The sequence below is a fragment of the Ranitomeya imitator genome, chromosome 8 (assembly GCF_032444005.1).
Source record: "Ranitomeya imitator isolate aRanImi1 chromosome 8, aRanImi1.pri, whole genome shotgun sequence".
NCBI classification, from domain to species: Eukaryota; Metazoa; Chordata; class Amphibia; order Anura; family Dendrobatidae; genus Ranitomeya; species Ranitomeya imitator.
Genome location: NC_091289.1, coordinates 171609550 through 171636320, shown reverse-complemented (window position 1 = coordinate 171636320; position 26771 = coordinate 171609550). Strand labels below are relative to the sequence as shown.

The 26771-nt window shown below is 41.4% G+C and overlaps 1 protein-coding gene across 1 annotated transcript; it reads left to right on the top strand.

The window, feature by feature from the left end:
- Window positions 1-751: 751 nt before the first annotated feature.
- On the top strand, window positions 752-23868 carry TTC22 (tetratricopeptide repeat domain 22). The gene is made up of 7 exons (XM_069737882.1): window positions 752-1396; window positions 9769-9824; window positions 12485-12600; window positions 16382-16500; window positions 16996-17157; window positions 17998-18150; window positions 22092-23868. The coding sequence occupies exons 1-7, from the start codon at window positions 836-838 to the stop codon at window positions 22626-22628; spliced, it is 1704 nt and encodes a 567-aa protein (XP_069593983.1). The 5' UTR covers window positions 752-835; the 3' UTR covers window positions 22629-23868.
- The last annotated feature ends 2903 nt before the right edge of the window (window positions 23869-26771 follow it).

The window sequence follows — 26771 nt, the reverse complement described above, 5'->3', positions numbered from 1 at the left end:
CAAGAAACACAGGAACAGGACTGTGAGAAAATCTGTAAAAATCTGTATTATTTCTTGTATTGTTTTACGCTATAGTCATTTGCACAGGGGTCCTTTTCTGTCTACGTCCATTCCTGGTCTAATGGACTGACGGAAATAGTTAATTACTGCTTAGGATTGATGAGGGTACCAGCAGTGGGACCCCCGAAACTCAGCAAGTTACCACCTATGCAACTTACAAATAGGATACAAACTTTATAAAAAATAAATAAACTTGATTTGTACCCTTGGGTGTGTTCACACAATGAGTATTTTGCACTGAATTTTCCTGCACTAAAAACGTGTCTTTTGGCAAGAAAACAGCAGTGGTTAAACTGTACCAAAATGATGAAAGAATTGACAAGCTGCAGATTTGCAAAAAACGTCTTGAAGCTTAAAATATGTAAGGAAACAAAAGTAACATGTGCACAAGATTTCAGAAAATCTCATTCATTTCGACGCTTTTTTTTTACGCACTTTAAAACTGCAGTGGAAAAAAGCGCAGCAAATACTCAACGTGTGCACAGGCCCTTGTGGCGGACTGGAAGGATATGGTTTGGATTAAATGATGCCCTTGTGCCCTTTTCTTTGCAGGTTTGAACACCTCCCTATGTAGTAATTGTATCACAAGAGGAGGAAACGACTGTAGCAATAATCGTGGGATTGACTTGCAAAATCTGCACACAAACACTTTGGGTGAGGAGGGAATTCTTCGCAGCCTCTCCCTGGCTAAGCTCCTCCCGAGCTACAGGTGACTCAAACCAGACATACAAGTATAGGGAGCAGGTAAGACGAGAGGAGCATTGCCCTGCCAACCATGGAGGAAGAGCCCGGCGTGGACATAGACACTCTCATAGATGAGTTTGAATATTTCCCTGGTTATTTCCACTTGGAAATGAACCTGAACTTTGAGTCGTGCATCCCGGCGAACTGCAGAAGAAGAGACATCAAACTCAAGCGAGAGGTCCTTCAGTTCCAACTGGAGTTCGACTCGAGTTTCCAGCACTGTGGGATCAGGAATTTATTGGGAGTCTTCTCCTTCTACCTGGACGAAATTAACAAAGCCAAGGAGATTTTTATAAACATTTGCAATCAGGATCCAAATAATTTAAACGCTTGGGCCAACTTGTCCTGTGTCTACGACAAGCTGAACATGGAGGAGGAGGCCACGCAGTGTGCGGATAAGATATCTTATCTGATGAAGCTGGATACAGATGGGGACAGTGACGAGACGAGACTCATGGCTGCACGATGCCTGGCGGAACAAGGCTACGCTCACGCGTTCGATGTTGGCCAGATGACCGACCAAGACAACATGGAGAAACTGATCATGGGAATAAGTCTGTATGATAAAGCCGTGGCCTATGGCAAACACAAGGTCAGTTTATCAATAGGATATATAGTCACATCGTTTTTCAGTTCTGTCTTCATAGTTTCTAATGATGATCATTTGTGCTAATAATGGCATTTTACTGATTTTTTTTTTGCTATAAGATAGCCAATAGCATAACTTGAACTTGGCGCGCCCAACGCAAAGTCTCCAATAGGTCTCACGGGTCTTTATTAGCATTGATCTTCTCATATGGGTCAAAGGATCCTTTTGGGCTCTCCTAGGCTCCAGGGTCCGGGTGCGGCTGGAACCACTGCACCTACTATAGTTATGCCCCTGAAGATAGCGATCTTCCAGGAAGACTTCCTCTGCCGTCACATAACATGTTTTTTTGTGACATTTTCACTGTAGAAAAGTCACGTCCACAATTCACTGGTAAGAAAAACTCTCTTGGTGGCAATATAAAATCACCATGGATCACTAAAGTGCAGCATGTCAGATGCCAAATCTTTCATCTCATTGCCACCAATCCGTACTGTTTGTATATATAACACATGCTGCCTATTTTTGCTCCACACGTCATAGTTATCAACATTGGTTTTGGCAAATTAAACATGTATTAGTTCCACTCTTGGTCCTCCCTGAAAAAGTCAACAATCCTGCCCGTTTTTAAGCAGTGTTTGTAAGACATGTCCCTTTCGGCCTAGAACACCCGATCATTTGTCAGGATTGCTTCCCAAAAATTAAGACAGTCCTTGCAAATTCATGACTTTTAGCAAGTAGGCACAGTTCTCTGTAGTAGGGTCTGCCCCGTTCCCCATATCTCCACACTTCCCCTCTCTTATACATCATTATTAGCAGCTGCAACATAGCATCTGATTGTCTGTAAAAAGACATTTTAAAATTTTATTACCGTAAATCTATAAATTGTGTTAACCCCTTTAATGGTTCCCAAAGTGGCCAACAGCACCGTCTGTCATTGGGGAATGGGTTCCGTTGTGCGATACTTCTTCCAAACAGAAATGTCACAGACATAGATCTTAATAAAATCAGACAATGCTTTTTTTTTTTTTAACAAGGAGGCAATGCTCTTTATAGTTATGACTCAACAGAGGTGTGCACTTGGTGGTTCCCACTAAGGGAAAAAACACTGACAACAAACACCGCTTCACAAGATTAGCAAAGTCCACTTCTCAGAGCCTGGGACACCTCGAGTGGCGTCTGTCCAGTAAATCAAGGGTTACTTTCGCAGGAGATGGTTGCATCCACCAGCACTGGGTCAGATGGCTTCAATTCATATACATTGATCCATGTCACCTATGTGTCGTCTTGGAATAACCCCACATCTGTATAGCGGAGTACTTGAGGCCATGTGCACACGTTCAGGTTTTTTTGCGCTAAAAACGCTATAAAAACTCATTAAAAACGCATACATTATGCATTCTATCATTTAGAATGCATTCTGCATGTTTTGTGCACATGGATGCGTTTTTTTCCGCAAAAAAACGCATCGCGGTAAAAAATTGAGCATGTTCATTATTTTTGCGGATTTTCAGCGTTTTTCCCGCAATTCTATGCATTTGGGAAAAAAACGCATTAAAAAACGCACCAAAAACGCGTCAAAATCGCGGTAAAAACGCATCAAAAACACGTCAAAATCGCGGTAAAAACGCATGCGGATTTCTGGCAGAAATGTCCGGTTTTTGTCAGGAAAATTTCTGCAATAAATCCTGACGTGTGCACATACCCTTAGCACTACTTAAGGGTCTCTCAGTCCATTAATTTGGCAGTTTCCAGCCTTGCACGCTTGAGGCCATTATAAGTTTCTGTTCTTATTTACTGGGGACAGCAATTAATGTTTTGATGACATAGAAAAAAAAATATAAAAAAGTATATGTGGACCCTAAAAAAGGGACATTTCCCTATAGCGCAACTATGGAACATGCAGCACTAGTAGTCACAACTAGGTGGGGATCCATAAGTGCAACGCTCCCATGACGGGGGCCCTGGTATAGACTTTGCATTGAGCTATAAATATATCAAGGTGTACCTCTAAAGTATAGAGGTCAATGGTGATGGGATTATCTCAGAACAAATGAAGAAGGAAGGAATATACCAGCTCCCTATATATGAGCTTGTTTTCTCAGGCTCCACGGAAAAAGCGCTCCAACCATGCGCTGTTACATCCAGATGAAGAAAGGTGAATCCAATACTCCAGATTAAAAACTTCTTTATTCCATCACCCTATAGCCATAAGATCCATAAAAACTTGCCAAGGTAGTGTACAGACGCAACCCCAGTATGGAAACGCGTCGGGTAGTGTCTGCACATTTTAGTGGATTTTATCTGATGACTGAATAAAGAAGTTTTTAATCTAGAGTCTTGGAGGCCCAAAAGGTCCATTTGGCCCATGTGAGAAGACCAATACTATTATAGACCCACGATAGTTAGGGATTCTAATGGAGATTTTGAATTAGGGTCCACAAGCTTCAACTTCCTGCAGAGGATCCCTAATAGGAGAGGAAACAAGCAATGGCGCATTTTCTTAATGATGTAATTATTGGGATCGTATCTTTAGTAATTTGTATTTAATGCACTGGGGAACAAATTATTTTTCTGTCACATTGGAAATGTAGCTGCTTTCTACCCATTTACAAGCTGGGTTGCCTTACTAGATGCTTTAGGCCTTAAAGGAGTGGCAGCAATCCCAGAATTTGCCCTTGCTTTAACTTTTATATTACAAGTAAAAAAAGAAGTCAACAAATAGAATACGTGTCGTTTTTGGAGCAATTTCTTCTATCTATTTCTAGCTGCAGCACACGAGTATTAGCTTAGGAAAAAACATCCCTCCTCTTCCCAAAACAGTGCCACCCCAGGCTGTAGGCTGAGAGAGGTATTGCATCTCAATGGAGTGACCTGTGATGGCAGATACGACTCATGGACAGGAGCGGCACTTTTTACATATGTCAGTAGCTGTGTTTTTCTAATGTTGATAGAATCTATCAAAGGGTTATTCCCAAAATATTAAGTTATTCCTTATCCAAAAGGATCCGGGATAACTGCTGTGGGTCTCACAGCTGGGACCCCCCAAAATCCTGAAAACGGGACTCTGGATCATAAAAACCAGGAGTTGCAGAGCCTCGTATTGAATCGGTTGGACAATGTCTATAGACAGTTAATCGAGTGGATATCGAGCATGCTCATATTCGATCAATTCAATATGGTGCCCAATTCTCGGCTACTTGATGCCCAAACATGGGAATTTTGGTTGGTTCCTAATGGTCAAATCCCCAGCGATCAGTAAGTTATACTCTATTCTACGGATCATTATGGAAATGACCCTTTAATAATGATCAAATCCTCTTTGTATTAAATAAATTTGCAAAAATGTTTCGTGGTTGAGAATATTTCCTTTAAAATTTCTTATTATGCAGTTTATATTTAAAGGAAACCGGTCACCTCGAAAAACGGTGTTTACCTGCAGATATAGGGTAAATTTGCAAGCAAGTACTTTACTGAAAATTGCAGCTACAGGGAGAAAATTAACTTTATTCTTCCTGGTAGCGTAGCTGCCGGATTTCAGTTATAGAAGCGGCCAAAAGGACTACAGTTACCGCTCACAGCACCGCTAACTGCACTGTGCGCGTTGGTTATAAGCACACCGCAGCACTTTGATTGGCAGCCAGCTTCGCACAGATATGTTGTGCCAAGAGATGTCAATCAAAGCTCTGGGTCATGCTTACAGTCACCGGAGGTAGCATAATGAGCGGCGAAGGCAGCCGATATACAGTGTCCATGTCCTAATGACTCAATTCCAGGGGCTCCCAAGAGCAATAAAGGCCAGTAAGGAGGTCAGGATGCATTGTACAGTATTTACCTGCAGATTAACCCTATATCTGCAGGTAAATATAGTTTTCCAAAGTGACAAGTTCCCTTTGAAAGGGAGAGGTCCATCTATTAGCCAAGCTAGAAAATGGTTTTACTGGTCAGTTATAAGATCTGGTGATACAATCTGATGGTGCTTCATGCAAAACTGTAAGAACTAAACCTACCCAAGGACAAAAATAATGCAGAGCAAAATGAATAGCAAAGCCAATATTTTCATAAAACCTGACATTGTTTTGCAGACAGAACCCAACCTATTGTAGATTATCTATGTATTATTACTACATTTATCAAACAATGGCCCCATTATATTATTGTGCATTGCTCAAAAACCAAGAACAATAAGCTCTTAATATGTCCACTCGTAATCTGAGGATGATCTCCAGTGACCTCTGCGGATCCCAGTGATTTACCTAATACTACATATAGTCAGAAAGCCTCCGCTGAGCAGTCCTACACCAAACTGGGTGGTCATATCCGACACTAATATTACCATACTGGGCCCTCACCAATCTGTCGATGGTTGGAGAGCATTAATGTTCACTGCTATAGACATGGTGGGGATAAATGGCTGACGGACACTACTGGAGTTCAAATCTCTAGGGAAGTAAAAATTGGTCCATTGGGGGGTTTTTTGCTAGCAGAAGTTGGGCGGCCCCTCGTTAATTCGTATGGTCATCCTTAGTCATAAAAGTGTGGGCTACATGAAGATATTAGTCTCACAACTGTTGCTTAAGTTTGCCAACTGTTTCTAAAAATCTCGGAGTCTATGGAAACCTCCAAAACACCCAGGAGAGTCTACACTCCCCCCCAGGAGCAGCGTTTATGGATGCCAACCCAAAAAAGAAGGAAGTGTCAGTCAATGGAGACTAGTCTTGCTGTCCTGTATCTGACTTGGGTGGACATTGTGACTGTGTTGCAATGCTTGTCGTTGGAGAAGAGTTTCGTCCAAAAATGGCCATATTTTGGTCACTCTGGCCAGAGAGTATGATCAATGACCACTATTAGTATCTCCTACTGTGGGATCGGGCAGAGGACAAGACCTAGCCAGCCACCAGTGGTTGGGAAGTCGACGGAGCCTCAGAAGAGATGAGTCCACATAGATGCAGAGGGAAAAATAAAAGGGACACAATAGTAAAGGAAGATGGATCCGGGTCCGAAAATCCCTCACAGGTGTCACTCCTGAAAATCTGAGGCTCGAGTCGTGACTTGTGAGCCTCAGAAAACCATTGTAGGGTGGCCAGAAAGTGTGTACTGTGAGGATCATCGTATGAGCCCCAAAAAGTTTGCAGAAGAACTGGTTTCCCAAAGCATGCAAAAGTGGCCATTATTGTATTAAATGTGGAGAGCATGACCTGAGAGTGGAGTAAGAAGGATTGTGTCTACCGATTCGAGCACTTCACCTCTTTCTCCTGCAAAGTGAAAACGTTCAAGAGGCACCCAAAGCATAAAAGGAGCATAAATAACAAGTGTGACAAGTTATCCTGTACTATATAAACAAGCTAAAGTGTTACTATAGACGTGGACTTTGTAATAAGAGACCTCTCTCTGTGCAATTTTACAGGTCGTAAACTCAATAAAAAGTGTCTGCGACTCTCCAGCGGAGTACGGTGCACCCATCACTCGATATTGTTTGTTTTACTGTTGCACTCCCATAAAAGTGAACGTCGGATGAAAGAAGACTCGTGACTATTTAGCAATGTTTCCCATTCACTTCTATTGGAATGCGACTCGACAAACATGGCAAGGAGAGAGTCGCATTATGCAATGTGTGAGTTGCGCAGCACAACTCTACCTGGAAAGTGGATCCGAAGTTGTCTTTGGCCGGGATCACGGAGGCTGCTGTTATTTGAAGACTGGGGAATAACAGTAGATCTGATAGCGCCATTGTTGGTTTCCGCAGTTTATTGCAGGGTGGGTATTTTTTTATTAGACCAAAGACTAGAGTTGTACGAGTTATACAATATGTGTCCTTTATCCGGCATCACTTGATTGTTGTTTTTTTTTGTGTGTGTATTTTAGCGTTAAAAAATAATTCCTTACATAAGTCTACGTGTACAGCCTGTCATTCCTGGTGGCCATGCTCAAATAGAGGAGTGTCCCTGTACAAACAGCACCCATGTAAATGATCCGGTGCGCTACTCTCTATAAGTCGGTATGGAAAACATCAGTTTCTAGCAATGTGTGATCTCCCCCAGGAATTCATAGTTCCATATTTAATACACAATTGCCAAGTGTTCTGTAATGGGGGGAACCTCCTGGGCTTCCAAAGGATTTGACAAATCTCTTAGGTGCCACCTACTCTCCAGAAAACAAGCATCGCTGCTTGGAAAAATTCCCGGTGCAGCGCTATGCTTGGCGCACTGAAAAGAGTTGCTGCATCTACGTGATGCTGGCCTAAACAGTGCAATCCTTAAATGCTGCAGGCAGAGGTAGCTTTGCCTCTGCACCATCGGTAGAGCACCATGGCACTAACGCTTCAGAGCAGCACTTACAAGCTTTATTGGAAAGCGCTTGTAAGCACTGTTCATATTTGACCACCGGTGCTAGACTGCTCTGGTGGCTGGTAACTCAGGCAAAAGGAATAAACAGTCAAATAAAAATTGACTCAGTTCTTGAGAACAGAGAGGAATTTTAGTAACATGGAAGAAGAAACAAATCAATTTTGGAACAAATCAAGCCGGACATGTCACTGGAAGCAAGGATCACGAAGCTACGATTTGCCTACATTGGACACATCATAGGAAGAGAGCAATCACTGGAGAAGGCCATCATGGTCGGAAGAAAAGAAGGAACAAGGCAAAGAGGAAGACCGGCAACCCAATGGCTGGATACTATGAAGAAAACGGCGGAGAAGACCCTGGTGGACCTATCTAGGCTGCACAAGATCAATCTTCCTACCGAACATTCATCCATAAGACCCCGCCATACACATTGTAGGAAAATATTTGTCCATGACCAAGACGGCATTGGCTAATATTGGATTTTTCCAGCTGATGATGGAGTCAATGCTGATAATTGGGTGAAAAAATGTACGGTAACATATCCAACGAATGTCTTAAACGATTGGAGGTCGAAACTAACAGTCATTCATTTTTGCACATGTTGGCCATTTTATGGGCTTTCTAAGGTTTCAGCTGAATTTGCATTTTTAGGAATTGTCCAGAACTAACTTATTAAAGACCTACCCAGAGGATCAGTCATCATTACTAGATCGGTGGTGGTACAACACCTGGCATCCTCAATGATCAGCTGTTATCTGTCTGGTGGTGGCTGTATGCAAACAATACATGGAGCCGTGAGACCCCTGCTGCGTACATGTAGTGCCTGCTCCTGGGTGCTGACCCTAATGTGCAGAGCTGTGCATTCTGTACATCTGGCCGACACTGGTGCAAATAACAGTTGATCAGTGGGAATGCTGTGCGTCGGACCACCACTAATATGAAATTGATGACATATCCTACAGATAGATTATCCATACTTTAGTCCTGAATATCCCCTTAAATTAAGAACAATTAAAGGGAACAAAGGTTCCTCTGGACTCTAGCAACTTGCTGTTTTACTACTTATTATAAAAGTAAATTTATTTCGAGGACCCCTGTAGAATTTTAATATTGTGAAAAAAAAAAAATTCCAGTCCACCCAATACAAATCTTACTGTGAGTGGCCAACTATTAACAGAAGTTGGAAAACTTTTGAACTCCTGTTCGTTCCACTTTTGAAAACTTTTTTTTTTCTTAAATGCCTGTATTGTGGGATGGAAAAATCATTTTTGCAATTGGGTTTGATTAGAATTTTAGCTCTGTTTGTTTTTATACAAGCTATTTGTTTCCCCGTACAGTCAACGTTGCCTTCTTCAGCAGCCAGCAATGGACAATGCAAAACAGAGGCTGACGCTGCTGAATTTTTTTAATGAAACCCAATTGCAAAAATGATTTTTTATTTTTGTCCCAAAAACATACATACAAGTAAAAAAAAATTTTTTTTTTAGTATGTTGTTATACGGGTTCAAGTTCGAATTTTTTTTTTCTTAAGGTGCATTGACATAGACATTAAAGCGGCTAGTCTACGAAGACATTTATCATCTATCCAAAGGAGAGGTGACAAATGTTCAATTGTTAGTTGCCCTATCGATCCATAAGAGGTTCAGATCCCTAGTTTAGGAGGCGTGTAAATAGAGAAATTGGCCTGATGAGTATAGTCTGGATATACCGTATATTAGGAAATGTAGTATCACAGAATTTTTACACTTTTGTTTTTTTATATGTTGGGTTAATATACAGCCAATATCATCCCTCCCTCTTATACCAATATAATCATGATTCTGCTACAACTTGAATTTTTTGGGGAAAAAAAGTTGGAAGTACAATTTTTTGCAGCGATGACTTTGGTGTCTCATTGCTTTTACCAAAAAAGAAACATAAAATTGTAATTTTTTTTCTGAAAAAAATATTATTTATTACATAATGACTGGAGCTGTTGATGGGACATATGGAGAATATATATGCGGTAATATTCTATATTTTCTCATACAGATCTCCGTAGAAGAGAAGAGAAGTTGGTTCTTCACAATGGCGTCTCTCTGTATGAGGTACGGTCTTTTATTTTCACCACACGTTGATTCATTGGCACATTAGGGTTAGTAAGGAACCAAGTTCGTCTATTTTAGGACCTAAAAATTGGAAAACTTTGGTCTGACAACTACAATTTGTTGTAAGTTAGGCATTGTTCACGACCCATTAGAAAATAATCACGCCAACACACGGTTTTAGGCCATGTGCAGGTGGAGGAATTAAAATTTACAATTTTTCAAGCAAAAACAAACTTTTTTAGGAAACTCATCGTAAAACTTTGCATATAGCTTTACTTTAAAGTTTTGATAAATTGGTGGGAGAACGTATTTGTTTCCCATCCATATAGCTTATGGGGTCCAGTACAGCAAGTATACAAAGCTTTTATACTCCACAAAAAAACAACACCTTGTGCTGACACGATGTAATATAATAATTCTGAACAGTCAGTTGGTTAAAGGGAATCTGTCAGTAGGATCAACCCTTGTAATTTGTCTATATGGGCATATAGGTAATAGGAAATTGAATAAAATGATACCTTGATATATGCGATCCGATGTTTGATTCCAGAGAAATCCACGTTTTTCTTAATATGCAAATGAGCTGTTAAGATCTATGGGCGGAACATAGATCTCCCAAATAATCTTCATCCAGAGCTTATTATAAATAAAAGGCGAGTTAACAGTGTGAAACATGTAATGACTGACAGTCTGCTCTACTGATCCACATATCTCACACTGGTAATGCCACTTTTCATTTATAACCAAAATCACTAACAACCTACTTACCGCGAAAGCTAATGGACAATACTCTATACTCCTCCTTCTAGACCTGTCCTCTGCTTTCGACACAGTTGACCACTGCCTCTTACTACAGATCCTCTCCTCCTTTGGCATCAAAGACCTCGCCCTATCCTGGATGTCCTCATACCTCACCAACTGCACATTCAGAGTCTCCCACTCCCACACTACCTCCTCATCCCACCCTCTGTCTGTTGGAGTCCTCCAAGGCTCTGTTCTAGGCCCTTACTCTTCTCAATCTATACACTTGGCCTGGGATAACTCATAAAGTCCCATGGACTCCAGCACCATCTCTATGCTGATGACACTCAGATCTTCTTCTCTGGTCCAGACGTCACCGCTTTGCTATCCAGAATCCCAGAGTGTCTATCAGTCATATCCTCCTTCTTCTCTTCTCGCTTCCTCAAACTCAATGTGGACAAATCTGAACTCATCATCTTTCCTCCATTCCATAGATCTTCCTTACCTGACCTATCTATCGCAATGAACGACATCATGCTTTCCCCCGTACCGGAAGTCCGCTGCCTCGGAGTAACCTTCGAGTCTACCCTGTCCTTCAAACCGCACATCCAAGCTCTGTCCACCTCCTGTCGCCTCCAGCTCAAAAATATCTCCAGAATCCGTCCTTTCCTCAACCGTCAATCCACTAAAATGCTTGTGCATGCCCTAATCATCTCCCGCCTTGACTACTGCAACATCCTCCTCTGTGGGCTACCTTCTAACACTCTCGCACCTCTCCAACTTATTAATCTCTCTCCTCGCTACTCCTCCACTTCTCCCCTCTGCAAATCTCTTCACAGGCTCCCATTCCCTCAGCGTATCCAGTTCAAATTACTAATACTGACCTACAAAGCCATCCATAACCGGTCTCCTCCATGTATCGCTGAACTAATCTCCCGATATCTTCCCTCACGTAATCTCCGGTCTTCCAAAGACCTCCTTCTCTCCTCCACACTTATTAGCTCCTCACCCAACCACCTCCAAGACTTCTCCCGAATATCCCCCATCCTCTGGAATTCTTTGCCCCAACACATCCGACTATCAACCATATTCGGATCCTTCAGACGGAACCTGAAAACCCATCTCTTCAGGAAAGGCTACAGTCTGCACTGACCCCGCTGCCTCCTCACTACTACCGGAGATACCGCCTCACCAACACCAGAGCTCCTGCAACCCTCAACCTACTGTCTCCTTCCCCACCATCCTGTAGAATGTAAGACTGCAAGGGCAGGGTCCTCACCCCTCTGTATCAGTCTGTAATTGTTAGTTTGCTTACTGTAAGTGATATCTGTAATTTGTATGTAACCCATTCTCATGTATAGCACCATGGAATCAATGGTGTTATATAAATAAATAATAATAAATTAATAATAAATAATAATCTCTGGATTCTCAGGGAGATCTATGTCCCTCCCATAGATCTAAACAGCTCATTTACATTTTAAGACAAATTGGTATTTCTCTGGAATAAAACATCAGATCATAGATGTTAAGGTATCATGTTATTCAGCTTCCTATTATTATTATTATTATTATTATTTATTATTATAGCGCCATTTATTCCATGGCGCTTTACATGTGAGGAGGGGTATACATAATAAAACAAGTACAATAATCTTGAAAAATACAAGTCACAACTGGTACAGGAGGAGAGAGGACCCTGCCCGCGAGGGCTCACAATCTACAAGGGATGGGTGAGGATACAGTAGGTGAGGGTAGAGCTGGCCGTGCAGCGGTTTGGTCAATCGGTGGTTACTGCAGGTTGTAGGCTTGTTCCTATGGCCTACGTGCCCATATAGACGGCTTAGGCTGGTTGATCCTACTGACAGATTCCCTTTAATAGCCAAAAATAATATTTAGAATCATTACTTTAATTACAGGTTGGATGAAATATTAATAAAAAAGGGAAATGTGGAGAAAAAAAGACTCCAGTTTTATAACAAGACGTTGATGCTCCTGCGGGAAGCTGCAAAGTCGTCTAATAATAATTACAAAGGTAACGTATGCTGAATGTTATCATGGGCAGTGTATAATATCCTGTGCATTATAATAAATAGTATATACCGGGTTCTATAATATACGGTGTGTTATAGTAGATACAGACTCAGTTTACAAATCCTTTGTTGCATTAAGTTGTTTGACTTTCCAGTTTCAATACTAAAAGACTTATCAGGAACGTGACGCTCATGTTCTTGTTTTCAGCCTCTATTATAAATGGATTATACTGGAGGAGAAACTTGTTGATATACAGTATACAGTAGATTATCTCCATGGACTTTCTAAATACATTGGATGGGAGATAGTGAAGCGTTGTTCTCGGCTTTCTCGGCAGTACAGATGGCAATGAATGCAGCTGGGGTGCAAATGTACGACTTTTGCGCCTCTCAGATTGGGCTCGGTAGAGTCTTGTTCTTGGGATTGCTACAGTCCCAGCAATCAGACCCCACTGATCAATAAGTTATCCTCCATCCTATCAATATGGGATACCTTAAAAATGTGGTAATAAAGCTTTATCCCAGAGCCCACTATAGTAAAATGCGATAAATTTAGTTTCTCTTGCTATGTCCCACGTGGTAAGGTGGAATCTCTAAGGGTGCTTTCACATTGCATTTCCGGCCCATGTTCGTAGTAGTAGACTGCATCTGGGTGTCCACCTCTAGTAGGCCTACACACCTGAAAATGATGCATGTTAGACCGCACATTCGCTCTGTTGGCATCATTATAGTCTATGACCCTGTTGGCGCATACCTCCTATCCTATTTTTGCGGAGGGGGGGGGGGTCAGACATAAGCCCTGACGTCAGATGACCCTGGAGGTCACTTCCAACTCTAACATTCTATGATTCTCTGAATTCTAGGAGGCACCCTATGGCATTGTAGGAGAGACCAGCAATGTAGGAGACCTGGATATTCTAGGACAGTGTTCCCCAACTCCGGTCCTCAAGAGCCACCAACAGGTCATGTTTTGAGGATTTCCTTAGTATTGCACAGGTTATTGAATGCTTGCCTGTGCAGGTGATGCAACTATCACCTGTGCAATACTAAGGAAATCCTCAAAACATGACCTTTTGGTGGCTCTTGAGGACCGGACTTGGGGACCACTGTTCTAGGAGATACACTATGACAATGTAGAAGAGTCCAGTGATGTAGCAGAGCTAGGGAAGTCAAGAGCCACACTGTATCAATGTAGCAGAGCCCAGTAATATTGCAGGGCTGGATATTCCAGGAGGCACGCAATGGCATCGTAGAAGAGACTAAAAATATAGGAGAGCTGGGAATCCTAGGAAGTGGCACTGTAGGAGAGACCAGCGATGAAGGAGAGCTGTGTTTTTCAGGAAATATATTGTAGAAGAGACCAGCGATGTAGGAGACCTGGGTATCCCAGGAGATACACTTTGGCAATGTAGGAGAGCCCAGTGATGTAGCAAAGATGGCTATGACAGCAGGCACACTGTGGCAAAGAGAAGCAGTGGACATGGTTAGCAGTGGCATGGATGCTAACTGCTTGAATACTCAGGCGGCTGTCTACCACCTGAGCTGGTTTAGAAGACCAGAAGGTTAATCTGTAGAGGTGCAGAGGAACAGTGAGCCAGCAGGTGGAAAAAGCAGCGTCCATCCAGAAGAATTGAATAAAACTAATAAGTATTCAAGTTATGTATTAAGACGTTTTAAGACGGTCAAACATTGACACACAGATTAGCATTTTATAGGTGGGAAGGAATAAGTAAGTATGGAGCGTCAAGGTCAGATGAAAACTACGTTGCTGCCTTTTTAGAAAGAATGATCACTGTTTACTTAGCAAGCAAAGTAGGATCGATAGCCAGTCACAGATGACTTAGTCAGGTAAATTACTGGGATTAGGGCCACACCAACTTACATACTGATGGAAAAAGCTGTTAGGCAGCCTACAACTTTCCCATACTTAAGGAAAACAGTCAAGTATTTTGAAAAAGAAGAAAGAAAAAAGTAGAGTATTTTCAAACTTACTAATATATACTGTATATGCATATTGGACATTGTAAGGATTCACTGTCTCTTGTAGGCATTAGGAAGTGTTCACACAGGCAATGCCGTTTTGGCCCAAACACTTGCAGCTTTTTATTGCTTTCTATAGGTTGCACAGTAGGAAAACAAACTCACAAACATAAATCCGTAGCCTTGTCCAGGCGCTAACAAAACAGACCAGATCCTGGTGCTCATACATGGCTCAGCTAGCCCCAATTTTAGTTAAACTAAACAGATATTGTCCATAGCACCCACTGATACTTGTGGTTCTCTGCAGCTCTCACAAACAGACTGCTCAGCTTTCCTAGCTTGTCCATGCAGTCTCCAATAGGGAGTCACTGTCAAAACTGCTTATTGGGGACCACCATTCCTGCATTTCACATGGGCTCTGCCGCCTGCACATCATGTGACCTTTCAGCACACATCACGTGTACATCACCACACATCATATCACCTTGTCACCCCAGCCGACTCCTGGCGGCGTACCGGACTACTGGGCGCTACCACTTCAGCCCACAAGTCCGATAGTATACAAGTCTTTGACCACTACCTCTTCGTGAAACACGGAACAACAGTCTGTGCGTATGTCGAACTGGGCCATGGGATAGTTCTTGGGGTCTCAATCGATACAACTTGCTCCACCCCAGGGACTAGCACATGCTGAAGTGTGGCCCCTATCAGGGTCACCAAATTTCCTGTGTACCGAAGTCCCGTCACTTGAACACCGTTCAAAGTTACTTGGTATGCACCAGGATGAGGAACAGCACTGCAGGTAGGGTAGACGGAGTAGGAGTAGCGCTGGCCAATGCTGCAGCCCATTGGTTCTGGGACTTCATCAGTTCCATCATTTCTATGTACCAAGGTGCTATGTGAACTTCGCTCTCGGCATTTCGGACCCTGGCTCTCTTGCGGACAACTCCACTTAAAGAGACGGCTCCCAGCTCTCCCGAGCCGAACTAGCGACGCCATGACACCTCGGTAATGTCACCGTCTGGCAGGGCAGCTCCTCCGTGCCTACAGACTGTGTTTAGCAACGCTGTAGCCTCCTTTGCCAAGGACATTCAATCTCTACACTGCATTCACCTGTGCTCGCTTGGACTTCACACCCTCATTTCATTTACCAATTGTTCGGTTTATTTATAATATGCAGAGAGAAATAGCTGATAATACGCACCAGCAAGGTGCATTAGCCGCAGAACCAATCATAACCCTGGCTGGACAACCTTTAGCTATTGATCAAGGAATTCTTAAATTTAGAAAACTTATCTTTCATACACCCTATTAGGAAATTCTGAGTTAATAGAGGGGGTTCTCACCACTTAGCCAGAGAGGAGGACAGCTATAAAGAGCGTCTCTCACCCTGGAGGACCTGTCTTGTCCTGTGTCACAGAGACAACGTATTGATCACAGAATGTTAGAGTTGGGAGGTGGAATGGACCTCAAGAGTCATCATATCCAACACACTGTTCAATGATTGGGATGGGCACTGTGTAATGCCTCATTTCCCCTGTGGTGGCGCTGCTGGGAAACTGAATACTTATTACCACTGATTACCACCGATTACACCTGATTGTTGGGAGCCCTCCCCGAGGGGGACACTTTATTATCAACTTATTATCAAGGAGTTCTTCTAACAAGTAATAAATGTCGAGATGGAAGACCTTTTTTAAGTCTTTCTCGACAACCCTAATAAAGTGAATAGTTTTAAATAGTAAGTAAAATGAATTTGTCTTGTGTCCTATATTCTCACGTATAACATTATCTATATTTTAGCTTTATCCTGGTGCTACATTGGGATGATGCTGGAAAAGCAACATTTGTTTTCTACCACACCAATGGGAATTCATGACTATGGATTTTCAGGAACAGACCCCTTGGACTGCTTTAGCAAGGTTTGTCCAACCAGATCTCGTTTTGTGGATGTTTATACTATTACTATTTGTACGGGATATACAGTATGTGATTCATAAGCCGCGTCCATCCTATGCAAAGTCGAAGAGAAACTTAAGTCTTTGCGAGTTGATATTGGGAACGCATAGTAGCTAATACATTTTTCATGTGTGCAAACATGTTGCCCTTAAAAGTTTGTCTGCTTTGGACTACCCATTTTTTGTTAGACGGGCCTCAAAACAATAAGCTGATTGCAAAATGCTGGAAATATCTGTGGGAGATAAGCTGTAATCTATGGGGAACTGGGAGCAAGTGTTTAATTTCCCTGCAGCACCTCCGCAGGTGACGCTAAGTACTGCTCACTTCTGCAGTAGAATACCTGTGGATGCAAGATAATCCACGCCGCTCATCTCCCAATGCAAAGGTGGTGAGTGCCGCTGGATGACTCTGTAGACCTTTCTTGATCTGCTCATTTGTGTTTATTTTTATACAAACAGGCCATCGAAATAGGAAAAGGTGACCCCCTGATCCTGAACCATCTTGCCAAAATATTTCACTTCTTAGGAAAGCAGGAAATGGCTACGGGAATCTGTAACATGGCTCTTGATGCGCTCCAAGACCCCAAACTGAACTGGCAGGCGTACTGCACACGCTCCCAGGTAATGACCTACTGGAAAATATGTCTGAACCACGTGCATACTCCACACCCGGAACATTCAAGACATCCTGCAATTTATTAATTGATCAACTATATTTTTATATTAGTTAGTTCAACTTTATATTCTCTGTGTATTAAGTAAATACTATGACCTTGATTCATTATTGCATTTGCACCTTTTTATGCCTAATTTTTTGAGTGAGTTTTTTGCCTGTTTTTCAATTGCACCTTTTTATGCCTAATTTTTGGTGTGAGTTTTTTGCCTGTTTTTCATTTGCGCCCCTCCTTTTTATGCCTAATTTTTGGAGTGATTTTTTTTGCCTGTTTTTCATTTGCACCTTTTTTTTGTTTGTTTTCTTAAATCTGTGCTTTTTTTCTTTTATGTTCGTTATTGGAGATTCAGAGTTTCCAGCTTATTTTTGCCAGATTCAATAAAACAGCAACTTTTTAAAAGATCGCTAAAATTTTGCTCAAATGTACACCAGTCCTCCCCCGAAATGATTTTTTATAAATGTCTGAATATTTTTATGCAAATTTTGTAACATTTTTTGCTCTGAAAAAAATAAGTGTGAAAAAAGGTTAAAGAAAAAAATAAAGAACATTTTAGAGCTTGTGCAAAATTCATGAAGCACGCGAGCCGTTTCGATGAATCTGGCACAAAAACTGTCAACAAATACAAGAGTTAAAAAACCAAAAAAAGGGACTTTAAAAAAAAAAAACCACAAATAATGACGGTCGCTATGTTTTTGTGTATTTGTGATGTTGTCTCAATTTTAATTGTAATTGATATTAGTCTACATTAACCTGTATCTTTTTTGTTAATTAATATTTTTACATTTAGATTTTTTTATGGATGTATGTGCGTGACTTGGAACGAGCCAAGTTAGGGTTCGGAGGATTGCCGGACAGAACTCATCTTACCAATGCCAAATCTGACCTGGACAGCATCATAGATGTGTACCCCTGTCTGAAAACATATCTGGAAATGGGGCAGGTGAGTGCTGCTAAACTGTGATGGATGCATTTATTCAATCATTTTGCAAGAAAAGTTATAAATAATTAATATAGGAGGTTGAGGGGTCGCTGTTCACTGTGATGGAGTGTTTTCCCGAAGAGATACGCAGACAGCACTTTTGGGGAAGAGCCCCGTCACGGAGAAGCACTCAATGGCACTATGCCGGCGGTCTTCATCCTTTATATTTATAGACGCAAAATTTTCCAAAAGCCAACAGCAAGGTGCCCTCATATATATATTATATAAGTAATTCATAACCTTTTTACTAAAAAAAATTATCTACACTTTTTGAGGAACCTTATCTCCATTCTTCCCATTCTTCTCCATTCATATGCAAGTTTTTTTCACATACGAGGACAACTAAGTTTCATGAGTGATTTTGGTCAAAGTTACGACCGAGTTTCATCAGTTTTTCTCATACATGAAAATAAAAAAAAGGTTCTCCACCTTTTTTCCAACATTATGTGAAAATAGGACTGCACTCGGATGGCATCTGAATGTTGCCTGATTTTTTTTTTCATGGACCAATAGAACTTGCATTGCACTCGTACGCAAGGAACGGACAGCTGAGGGAGCCCGTAAAGAAACTTTGAGCAGCGTAATCTGTACTGTAGTGTGGCTCTGATTCCTGACTGTTCTGCCTGTCCCATCACATAAATTTCCATCCCGTCTGTAAACCTGAGAGCTTTTGTTGGTGCTGTCACCTGGTAGAATGCCTCACCAGATTTCCAGAGAACATGGGAAGAGGGACATTGCCTGTGATGATTTTAGACTAATCAATCTACTGTAAATGGATTTTAAGGGTCAACACATGTCCATAAAACTATTACAGTCATGGCCAAAAGTGTTGACACCCCTGTATTTCTCCCAGAAAATTATTGCAATTACACGTTTTGTTATAAACATTTTTATTTTTAGTGTGTGTATTGGAACAACACAAAAAAAGCTAGAGGAAAAAAAGGCAAATGGGACATAATTTCACACAGAAGTCCAAAAAATAGGCTCAACAAAATAGTTGCCACCTTTTCAAAATTGTGGGTAAACAACTTTGTTTCAAGTATGAGATGCGCATTCAAATTCACCCGTGGCAAGTAACCTGAAACCAGATAAAAAGGGGAGAAGTTGAAACGCAATGGCAGGAGACCCAGGAGGACTCCACTGCTGATACAGAGTCATAAAAAGAAAAGATAGACTGCAGTTTACCAAAATGTATGTCAGAAAGCCAAAATCCTTCAGGGGAAGTGTCTTGTGGACAGATGAGACCAAGATAGAGCTTTTTGGTGAAGCACATCATTGTTTACCAAAAACGGAACGAAGCATACAAGAACATAGTACCTACAACCAAATATGGTGGAGGTTGAACGATGTTTTGGGGCTGTTTTGCTGCTTCTGGCACTGGGTGCCTTGACTGTGTACAAGGCACCATGGAATTTGAAGACTACCAAAGGATTTTGGGTTGCAATGTAGTGCCCAGTGTGAGAAGGCTGGGTTTGCGTCTTAGGTCATGGGTCTTCCAGCTGGATAATGAACACACAAATACTTTAAGAAACCCCCAGAAATGGATGGAAACAAAGCGCTGGGGATGTCTGAAGTGGCAGCAATGAGTCCGGATCTAAAATCCCATTAAACACCCGTGGAGAGATCTTAAAATTGCTGTTGGGAGAAAACACCTTCACATATAAGAGACCGGGAGCAGTTTGCAAAAGAAGAGTGGTCAAAAATACCAGTTGAGAAGCTTGCTGATGGTTATAAGAAGCGATTGATTGCAGTTATTTATTCCAAAGGGTGCAACAAAATATTAAATTGAGGGTACCAACAATTTTGTCCGGCCCATTTTGGGGGTTGTGTGTGAAATTATGTCCAATTTTCCTTTTTTCTGATTTTTTTGTGTTGTTCTAATACACAAAGGAAATAAACATGTGTATAACAAAACATGTGTAAGTGCAATAATTGCTTGGGAGAATTTAAAGGTGCCACCACTTTCAGACATGACTCTAGTTCATATAGAGGTAATCCTCCGTCCCACCGCCTTCAACTTTGAAAAAAATTGCTTTTTACATATGTTAATGGTCACCTGTAGTTAAAATAAAAGTTTCAGTCTCCATCCTTCATTCATTCTCACACCCACTGATGCGTACATTCCTCAAACAATTTCCCTTCATGTGCTTTCCTGTTGTGAATTCTGTTGTCGGGCTCCCTCCTGTGGTCATGAATGGTACTTCGGCTGGTTCTGTCCATGGACTTCCTCTGGTGGGTGTTTCTGAGTTTCCTTCCACAGGTGACGAGGTTAATTCGTTAGCTGGCTGCTCTATTTAACTCCACTTAGATCTTTGCTCCATGCCACATGTCAATGTTCCAGTATTGGTCTAGTTCACTCCTGGATCGTTCTTGTGACCTGTCTTCCCAGCAGAAGCTAAGTTCCAGCTTGTATTTCTTTGGTTTGCTATTTTTCTGTCCAGCTTGCTATTTTTATTGTTTTCTTGCTTGCTGGAAGCTCTGGGACGCAGAGGGAGCGCCTCCGCACCGTGAGTCGGTGCGGAGGGTCTTTTTGCGCCCTCTGCGTGGTCTTTTTGTAGGTTTTTGTGCTGACAGCAAAGTAACCTTTCCTATCCTCGGTCTGTTCAGTAAGTCTGGCCTCACTTTGCTAAATCTATTTCATCTCTGTGTTTGTATTTTCATCTTTACTCACAGTCATATGTGGGGGGCTGCCTTTTCCTTTGGGGAATTTCTCTGAGGCAAGGTAGGCTTTATTTTTCTATCTTTAGGGCTAGCTAGTTCCTTAGGCTGTGCCGAGTTGCATAGGGAGCGTTAGACGCAATCCACGGCTATTTCTAGTGTGTTTGATAGGATTAGGGATTGCGGTCAGCAGAGTTCCCACGTCCCAGAGCTCGTCCTTTATTATCAGTAACTATCAGGTCATTCCGTGTGCTCTAAACCACCAGGTCCATTATTGTCCTGACCACCAGGTCATAACACTTTCCTCCCTATCCACAGCCTGCTGTCTCTGCCCTCAGAATACAGATACTTTGCCTCCTGTCCACAGTTGGATCTAAGTATAACTTACTCTCTAAGATCACAGTCACACATCCATGTCTATTTTTATATATTTGTAAACCAGACCGTTTTTCATGTGTCACCGGTTTTTCCGCGGAACAGGTAGACTGTCTGAACATTTTTTTTAATCCATTAACTCCTAACAATAGATCAGTGAAAAACAGATAAAACATATATGGAACATTAAAGTTAACAGGCTGTCTTCTGTTTTTTTATCCATTTTTGACAGCTTCCCATAGATTATAATGGTTAATCTGAGCTGCAAAATGGATGAGCATATGACATGCTCGGAGTCTCATAGGTCTGACAAGGATCTGTTCTTAAAACTGATAGGTGTATTGATTAATGACATTTTATAGGTCCATGTGGTGTCAGGGAATAACAAAACGGAAGTGTCACACAGATGTGTGAATCATGTAGCCTAACACTAAGAAAAGGGAGCGCAGAAAGAGCTGTCAGAGCCGGGAGCGGAGATCTGTTGGATTTGTCACGGTTTTGCAGACATGCTAGCTAGGTGAAGGACATTATTTTAATAAAGACTATGTTAAAAGTTGTTTAATTTTCCATTTAGGAAGCAAATGAACAATAATAAAAAAAATAATAATGCGAAGGTTTACATAAAGCTTTTAAGCCTTTTCTTTAAGCTTTTTTCCTGCCTAGACAAAAAGCATGCAAATACGGAGCCGCAGCGTCCATAGAATCAGTTCTACATCATTTCCATATTATTTTTCCTTACAAATAAAATGAAGCAAAACTTTCATGTGCAGTGTTTATGATGCCGCGCCCCTGATGGCCCCTATGACTGTACCCTAATACTTAATAGTGCCGGCCATTCTTCTTACAGCTGCCGTCTATCTCTATTTCAGGTGTGTTATTACATGGGTGTGGATGCGGTGCAGGAGCTCATGTTAACGGATGAAGATTCCATAAATCAGGCTTTAGTTTGCATTGCCAAAGCCACGGAGTACGACCTGGGCGACACCCTCCCAGAATTGCAGCTACTGAAGGGTAAATGTCTGCTCGTTAAAGGCGAGGAACAGAACGCAATCGAGTGTTTCAAGAAAGCCATAACCTTGGACAGCAAAGGCTCTCCAGCCACAGAGACCTTCAGATATTTAATGGAAGCATTACTTAGCCTCTATGGTCAAAGTAAAATCGCTGCCGAGACGCTGATCAAGGAGGTTGAGTCCTGGGTAAAAGAAGCTCAAGAGAAGTATGGAGAAGAAAGTGTAAGTCAAGAGCTGCAGGCTGTCTGCAGAAATAACACCACGGAGGTGGTCAGCCTTTCTAAGGTGATGATCGCGACTGGTAAAATGGACTTGGTCAGGCTTTTGTTCCAGTCTATGATGGTCAATGGCAAGAAACCCAGACTAAAACTGAGCAGCCGCTCATCTACCATCTAACCACATTAGGAAAAAACAGACTTTTCCAACTATATCTATAAAGAGGCTTGTAGGTTCTTCTCATGTCTCAAGCCTCGAAAACGTGCTTGGGTTGACACGCAACTGTATTTACAGCTGGAAGGTCTTGCCCAATCTCGGACCTACTGAACCAAGCGCGTATGTGCCAAAGATGCTGTTAGTTCGGGCCACAAAACCCACGGACAGGTTTAGACTTACTGACGTAAAATGGAGGAGACAATATACCCGCTATATGGTCATGTAGATCTGCTGCGGTCCTTGGTATGAATATTGGAAACGTTTAAAGAATCAAAGGTGACAACCAATACGGCAGCGCTTCCTGTTGTCACTTTGGACAAAACGATAGTCTCAACGAAATAGAAAAATAGCAATATCCGTGTAAGTAAAAGAAACTGAAAAAAAAAAATCAAACAATCAATCGTACATGGCAATTTTTATGTTTTGGGTGCCCAAAGGGAAGTTTATGCTGGTCAGTTATCACTAGTTTTGGAATAAAAAGCCCAAGAATTGTCCAACAATGCACAAAAGGACTAATAAGAAAATGATTATTAGTTGTGCTTGCATAAAGACCGTGTGTTCGGTGACGGAGTCAGGAATCGTAAACTTTTTCAGAATACAACTCATGGTGGCACAAGGAGACCCTACTGCTCTATACGGAGCCTTGGGACTCAATGAACAGGAGGTCGAAACCTAAAGGTGGCAACACCACTAGTGCCGAATGCAGTTATTCCTCCGGACCTCCCTATACACACACAGTTTTGCAGTGTTCATGTTTCATCTATGGAGAAAGGGGAGTAGGCTGCTGTCAGATATCTTTGGTGGCAACTCTTTAAAAAATAAAAGATCGGGCATGCTGAAGTTCAACATGCGTGATCCTTTTTTTTCCTGGCAGAACATCTAATGCACGACAGATAGTTGGCCACTCATGAGTATATTGAGGTGTTCGGCCAACATTAACATGCTTGTCCTGATTAACACGGTGGTGACATAATAAAAGGCCACACAACCAGTGATTCATTGTGACCTTCTATGACATCCACTGTGTATTGTCAATTATTCTGGTTTTATTAATGAGGCCATACGTGTTATCATTGACCGACTAATCCTTCTTATATAATGTATAATTGCTGAATCTCCATGGTAATTTTTTTTTTTTAAACATTTTTGTGTAAATAAGCAGAAAGTAATGTGATTTCATAAAAAATAAAAATGAATAAGCCGATGTTTGTCTTTGTCATTTCAATGTATCTTAATTGCATTATACAGACACCGAGTATTCACATTGTGCCCGGACTGGGACCGAAATGCAGCCCTGAAATTTGGAGGGAAAACAGGCCCTTTTATTGTATGGGGGGGGGGGGGGGCGGGATGTCAGATCTGTTAATGCACTTGTGAGTTATTGCAGAAGCTAAAATCTAAAAAGCAGAAAACAAGCAAAATCCTGAATTCAAAACATTCCTTATAAACCATGATGGTAAAACCAAACTATGGCAAAACAGTTGTCAGTTCACCACCTTTGGACTCCTCCTTTGCTCTGAAGCCTCGAAATTGGGACCACCTCCCTGGCACCTACTACAAGAACCGACTTCTTTTTTTTAATTTTTTTATTAAAGGTGCAGTTCAATTTGGACACACTGTACAGCCAAACATTCAATAAAATGAGTGAAAAATAAGGATAGGAATGGAAGGGAGCTAGTTCTTAGATTTTGGAGACCTTCTGAATAACCAAATGTCACCTGCACTGGCTAAAAGTCCAGCCGACAGCTGTAGTCGCGTTGTTTGGTTCACACATATGGAACTTGCAATAGCACATTATGCTTGAGGGATTTTTGTGTACTCACCGTAAAATCCTTTTCTCCAAGCCACTCATTGGGGGACACAGCATTGTCCTACATCATCTACCTGCTGAACCGCCGCACAACCAGCTCTACCCTCTCCTAGTGTATCCTCACCCATCCCCTGCAGACTGAGCCCTCGCGGGCAGGGTCCACCCTCCTTATGTACCTGTGTGCCTTGTTTTTTGCTCATATCTATTGTACTCTCACGTGTACAGCGCCATGGAATAAATGGCGCTATAAAAATGTATATAATATCTACCGACATTGCCAAGAAATGTACAGATCAGTCACTGACCAGAAACACGTCAATCGACACGATTGTCCTTCTCTGACATGAAGAATCGTGGCAAATTTATCTTTGGTTTTAAAGCTGTGATTAAAATCTGGAATAAAAAGAAGCCCGGACACACTGAAATTAAAATACCTGACCGTATGTTTACTGCGCAATAAAAAGTAGGCACTCAACTTTTTTTTTTGTTGTAGGAAAATTAAGAACATACAGGAGGCAGTAAGGTTATGCCAACAGTAAAGGGAAGCCATCATTAGATGACATGGGTCAATGTGCGTGTGTTTTATTCACATCACAATTTGTATTAAACAAAATGGGCAATCGTTCAATTCTCAAACTGGGACATTGAGGTTTTTTTACACTCAAACTTCCTGTTCTTTCATAAGTCTCATTATTATCAAACGTCGGAGTGCAATGACAAGTAAACACACAGGATCCAACAACCACAACAGGCGATGTCTCAGCTGACCCTGCTTCCCCCAACCTCCTTCACAATGCCCATTAAATGCATCAATATAAAATATAGGGTCAGAGTGTTAGTTGCGGCTAATGTACATGTGGATTTTCTGAAAGAATAGGAAGTGAGCGTCTAGAATAGCTGCAGTGACCAATATGACATTTGCAAGATTTCTAATTTATTACTTTTTCATTTAAAAAAAAAATATTTTTGTCTAATGATACATTCCCTTTAAGTACAACTAGACTGTGCATAGACTACAATTGTCCAGGCAATCTATACTTTACTCTGCAAAAGTGTCTAAAACGTCAATGCCTAGTAATCAGTCTGCATGAGATCGTGCAGCTGTACAGGTAGGAAGCCGACAGACACAGTCAGTTCCCAGAGAAGAAACATGGTTTATTAACATGCTTACCTACTCGATCTCTCTATATACAGCACTGAACTTGTGCTGTGTATATAGAGAAGGAAACACTTACCCTGCTTCCTCCGCCTGACCCAGTGATTATGTGATTGTTGGGTGCAGGGAGGGAGCAGGAGCTGCTGAGTGGATGAATTTCCACTGTAACTGGGCCCAATAAACTAGCTCTAGTACCAGTAGAAATGATCAACAAAAATAATGTATTAATATGTTAAAATGCCTCCTCCTAATGGTCTTTTAAGACCTTATGGGGAGGGCAAAGCAGAGTATATAAAATAATATGTGAAAAATATCCACGCATTTCCTACTTTTCTTATATTTTCACTGGATATAATAAAAAGAGGAATATAAAAATGGCGAAAAAGTTAAGATCCATGCATCGTGAAAAAAAAAGTACCCAAGAAAGAACTGGTCCTATGAAAATCATTGTTCCAAACAAATAGAAAACCAAAAAGAAATGGAAGCCAAGGCGACTAAACGTAAAAATGAATTTTATTGAAAAAATAATCACATAAAAAATCTTAAGAGGTATAAGAAGGGGAAAGTGTCAAAGAGCAAAAAAAAAAAAAAATCACTGCAGGAAGCATAAAGGTGAAAGGTATACCAAAAAATATATACATAGCCACGAATGGACCCCAGTGTACGGGTAGTCAAAATGTCACAGTGAAACACACTGGGACACAAAGTCCAAGGTAAAAGTAACAATGTATGCACCACAGACAGATCCAGAAATATAATTAAAAAAAAACTCATAACCACCAAATAGGGTGAAAGATATGATTCCAGATGGTCAGAAATTGTATTGTAGTGGTAATGATCCAAAGTGTACTGTACAACACATAGGCCGGGTGAAGCATGTAGGCCCAACTATACAATTCTAAATACCTGCAGGATAATGGTACATTATATATTCGTGGTAGAACCAGGCGAAATAGTACCCTAATTAACGATAATTCCCATACAGGGTCAATCTAATATATAATTGCCTAGAATACTACTTCCTGCAATTTGTGCCAACTTCCTGTCCGGAGCTAATGTCCGGAGCTAATGTCCGGAGCTAATGTCCGGAGATTAATTGCCTAGAATACTACTTCCTGCAATTTGTGCCAACTTCCGTGGC

What these genes read in the sequence shown, in the direction of transcription:
- TTC22 (XM_069737882.1), top strand. Translation starts at nt 836, where the DNA reads ATGGAGGAAGAGCCCGGCGTGGACATAGACACTCTCATAGATGAGTTT. An exon ending in ATGGCGTCTCTCTGTATGAG is followed by an intron (nt 9,825 to 12,484) that starts GTACGGTCTTTT and finishes CTTTAATTACAG; the next exon opens with GTTGGATGAAATATTAATAA. An exon ending in CGTACTGCACACGCTCCCAG is followed by an intron (nt 17,158 to 17,997) that starts GTAATGACCTAC and finishes TTTTACATTTAG; the next exon opens with ATTTTTTTATGGATGTATGT.